This window comes from Mycetomoellerius zeteki, unplaced genomic scaffold (genome assembly GCF_001594055.1).
Source record: "Mycetomoellerius zeteki isolate Tzet28-1 unplaced genomic scaffold, Tzet1.0 scaffold89, whole genome shotgun sequence".
NCBI lineage: Eukaryota > Metazoa > Arthropoda > Insecta > Hymenoptera > Formicidae > Mycetomoellerius > Mycetomoellerius zeteki.
In genome coordinates, this window is record NW_017257924.1 from 683,030 (window position 1) to 687,883 (window position 4,854).

General features: G+C 31.8%; 1 protein-coding gene across 1 annotated transcript; it reads left to right on the forward strand.

Moving 5' to 3' along the window:
• Positions 1-300: 300 nt before the first annotated feature.
• On the forward strand, positions 301-4,724 carry LOC108730328 (putative fatty acyl-CoA reductase CG8306). Its single transcript, XM_018459947.1, is given in 8 exon segments — positions 301-705; positions 2,729-2,980; positions 3,114-3,363; positions 3,439-3,631; positions 3,744-3,937; positions 3,940-3,970; positions 4,057-4,314; positions 4,396-4,724. Coding segments are annotated over 8 exon segments (1,509 nt in total). The 5' UTR covers positions 301-513; the 3' UTR covers positions 4,535-4,724.
• Positions 4,725-4,854: the final 130 nt, after the last annotated feature.

Consider the following 4,854-nt stretch of genomic DNA (forward strand, 5'->3'; position numbering starts at 1 on the left):
ATTATGGTTGAATTACTCATTGCTTATAGCGGAGGACCCGTCACATGATCTGAGATCTCGACTAATCAGAAATTGAGCTCACTGCAGCGCGAACGAGTCATGTGCATCTCTACAAATGAGCTCAAAACTTGATTGGCTGACAAATCCCCTTCACTACTTTCAACATACTGCGCATCCATAGGAATGGGTAACCTTTCTAATTCAACCATGGTAGTAATAACAGGTAACAGCAGTGTGTCGTGACTGCCGTCAGCCGTGGCAGCCATAGCAGATGGCAGTTTGTGGTAGTCGGCTAATAATTCGACGGTTAGACGTTGGACTAGTTAGAGTCGTGGCGTGGACGTGGAGCGGTCCGTGCCGGTCCGATTTTTGAACCAGTTTTCGTGTCGTTTGCGTCACTCGCAGTTCGGCTTGCTGCTCCTCAAAGTTAAACTATTTGCGTTTCCTCTGCTAGTATCTGTCGTCAACAGAAGCTGTCTCGTCAAGCCGATTAATCGCCGATTAACATTAATAATGGCATCGTACGTAACTGATTTTTACAATAATAAAAGCGTCTTTATCACCGGCGGCACCGGTTTCGTCGGGGTCTGCTTGATTGAAAAACTCTTGAGATGTTGCCCTGATATCAAGAACATTTATTTGCTAATACGACCGAAGAAGGGAAAGCAGATCATGGAGAGATTGGAGGAATTGACGAAAAACTCGGTAAGTGGCGCATTGAAATGCCTTTCGAACGTGGTTCTCCTACATTCTCGGATAACCAAGCCAAGTCTGTTGAACAGAAGATTTGTTCTTTTTAATTGAACTTGTACCGTTTATCTTTTCTTTTTTTTTTCAACGTAGAGAGAAAAAAAAAGAAAAGCTGAACCAAACAAGAAATTTAGCTAAAAAGAATAGATATGGATTCTGTAAAATGTTTGCTTCAAGTTTGCTTTCAACAGAAGAACTATAAATTTGATATAAAATCAGACATATGCAATGGGTGTATTCAGCAGAATGCAACAGTTTCGCAATCGTTTTATGATTGTCTGTTGAGGATCCCAGACAACAAAAAATGTCTAAAATCCTTATAAGACGTTTTTTTACATCTAGAAGACTTAAAGATGTCTTATGTCATAATTTTAGACTTTGTGTTTGGAATGGTACCGTTCTTCTAGATCTAAAAAATTGGTAACAATGATATGGTATAATAAGCGCGAAGAAAACTTACAGCAGTTGCAAAATAAATTCTGCTGAATGCAGCCAATGTTGAAAGAATGCTGATATAGCAATTTGACAATAAAGTATGATAACAGATTAATGACACAGGTTAAGCAAATCAAAAGTTCGTGTTTTATTGCTACACTGAATTGCATTAGAATTTCATAAAAGATTTAAACAGACCTAAGACATCTACTTTTCATAGCTGAACTAATATATGGTACACTACATTTAAAGTAATATATATACATATTTTAAATCTTACAAAGGCAAAAAAGGAAATTCTAGTATAGTCAAATGCAGTAATATAAAAATAAATCTTGACATATTTATTATACGGTTTAATATAGATTAGCAGTATAAATAGAGCAGAATCTATATTTAACAGATTCTGCTCGATTTCTGTTAACAATCTATTGTTAAATTATGATTGTATTCTGATATTTAATGTTGAAAATCTGTAGGATATGTTAAATGCACTATAGATTTTCAGTACTGACAATGTAGAAATACCAGCTATATAATCTGATAATAAATTGATGACAAAAATCAACAGGCTTTGTCAGTAAAACACAAGCTTAATACCAGAGCTGGGGAAAGATTGAAATAAATACTACAGAAATATTTAATGGAAGGATCTACAAAAAATACTATTTAAAATAAATATTTCGCGTAGGATATGTAAAAAATACTATTTCAAATAAATATTTTATTCGAACGTTTATGTAAATAGTAAATACTATTTGCCTTTTTATATTTATGATGCAAAATATTTATTTGACATTTCGTTTATTTCATAATTAAACAAAACACTTCTATTTTCTATTTCCTATTTTTTATTTACTATTTTCTATTTCTAAACAGTATGAAATAGAAAATAGTAAATAAAAAATAGGAAATAGAAAATAGAAGTGTTTTGTTTAATTATGAAATAAACGAAATGTCAAATAAGTATTTTATTCAAACTGAACGTTGATGTAAATAGTAAATACTATTTGCCTTTTTATATTTATGATGCAAAATATTTATTTGACATTTCGTTTATTTCATAATTAAACAAAACACTTCTATTTTCTATTTCCTATTTTTTATTTACTATTTTCTATTTCATACTGTTTAGAAATAGAAAATAGTAAATAAAAAATAGGAAATAGAAAATAGAAGTGTTTTGTTTAATTATGAAATAAACGAAATGTCAAATAAATATTTTATTCGAACGTTTATGTAAATAGTAAATTTTATTTGCCTTTTTTATATTTACGATGCAAAATACTTGTTTGAAATAGTATTTCTATAGATGCGTCTTTCAAATAAATATTTTTATTAAAACTATTTCAATTATTTCCCTGCACAGAAAATATGTATTTACTATTTTCTATTTCAACTAACTATTTTCCCCAGCACAGCTTAATACGGACCTAGTTGATGCCAATTTTCTAGCAATTTTTGACCAAATCTGTTACCAATCTGTTGGTATATCTCTCTCGTAGACAGTTTATTTACTAAGTCATAACTCACTTCTACATAGGTCTTTAATCGAATAAAGGAGGAGAAACAAACCGATTTATTTAAGAAATTGATCGCAATTGCTGGAGATGTTGGTGAAGAAAATTTGGGATTGTCTTCACAAGATCGAACAACATTAATAAATACAGTAGAAGTCGTTTTCCATTCAGCCGCTACGTTGGATTTTGAAGCCGATCTAAAGAGTACAACAAATATTAACTTATTAGGAACTCGTAGAATCGTCCAACTCTGTCGAGAGATTGAAAGACTCAAGGTAAACCGGTATTCTGAAGAAATATTTTACAAGCGTTTATCTTTGCATTTTTTAATATAAATTTATCTTTATTTATTTTAATATTTATTTTATCTTAATGTATAATTTTTTTATTGAATGTTTATCATTTTAGGCGCTGGTTCATGTTTCTAGTGCGTATGTTAATGCAGTATTGCACAATGTCGATGAAATAATATATCCCGCGCCAGCGGACGTAAATACAATTTTGAAGCTAGTTGATACACTAGATGACGCCACCTTAAATTCCAAAACACCAGAGATATTAAAAAATCATCCAAATCCTTATACATTCACCAAACATTTGGCTGAACACGAAGTAGCAAACGGAGGCTTTCCAGCGTCTATCGTTCGTCCTTCAATGAGTAAGTTTTCATTTAATGACACGATACATCATTATTATTTGTTACTATATTTAAAAAAATTTTATATAAATTCAGTAGCGGGAGCATGGAAAGAACCTGTTCCAGGATGGACAATATCAAAGAATGGACCACAAGGTTTTATATTAGGTGCCGGTAAGGGTATCATAAGAAGATTGCCAGTTGCAAAACATCTTATTTATGATTATATTCCAGTAGATATAGTCGTAAATAGTCTGATTGTCGCAGCTTATAATGTCGACCGTGACAGGTAATTTTGAAAAAATTTTACATATATTTTACTTTGTAAAAGAGACACGCACTTTCTTTAAATTATGATATTTAAATTATATTATTTAAGTTTTTCTAATCTGTAATTTTAGCGACAAAGGGTTAAAGGTGTATCACTGTACATCTAGCACGTGTAACTCTTTCAAATGGGAGTCTATAGAAAAGGAAATTAATATGTATTTACACAACTATCCGTTACGGAGCGCCGTTTGGTATCCATATCTCAAATTTCTACCATCGCTCTTTTTGTTTAGAATCTCGGCTATCTTTGTTCATTTCATTCCTGCACAATTACACGATTATGCGGAGGCCGTCCTATGTAGGGTCCAATATTTCACATAAAATATATATTGAGATTCGTCACGAAATTTCTTTTTTAATGAATGTGTCTCTTATTTTTTTCAGTCTAGTTCGTTTACATACGAATGTCTCCAGATCATTAAGACGCCTTGAAAAATTTATCTTTCAAGAATGGAGATTTAATAATACGCGCTTGTTGCAGTTGCACGAATCGTTATCACTAGAAGATCAAAAATTATTTACGCTTGATTTGAGACCGTTAATCTGGAAAGACTATTTTACAGATTTGATACAAGGTGTCAGAACATATCTTCATAATGAATCTCCAAAATCTTTACCGAAAGCACGTTCCAAACATAAAATGTAAGTATATCTGTTGAATATATGATTACTTAATCAACGTTAATGATTATATATTTATGGCGATTAACATTTATATTCCAGTCTTACGGCTGCTCACCTGGGTTTACAAGCTGCTCTATTAGGTTTGATTTGGTGGCTGGTGAAAGTTTTATTTGCTACAACGTGGACAAAAACTGGTTTAGTTGTACCAATAACATACTTACTGTTTGATCAATTATAAATATTAAAATATTTACTATATTCCAATATAATCTGATAATTCATAAATGTAATACTATGGGTGCATTCGAAGAGTGCGCTATCAGCGTCATTTGTGTAATACTATCCTTGTCTCACATCTAATGGACAATGAAGATAGAATGACACAAATAGCGCTAATAGCGTCTCTCCGAATGCTGCCTATATTTGAATATATTCTTTTAGTTATTCATACATAGAATACATATACATAAAATTAATTTTTTTATACAAAGATGTATGCGCATACCACCTTGATCAAAAAGTTCCCGGAAAACCGTGCAGAGGTAGATGTACTCAAGA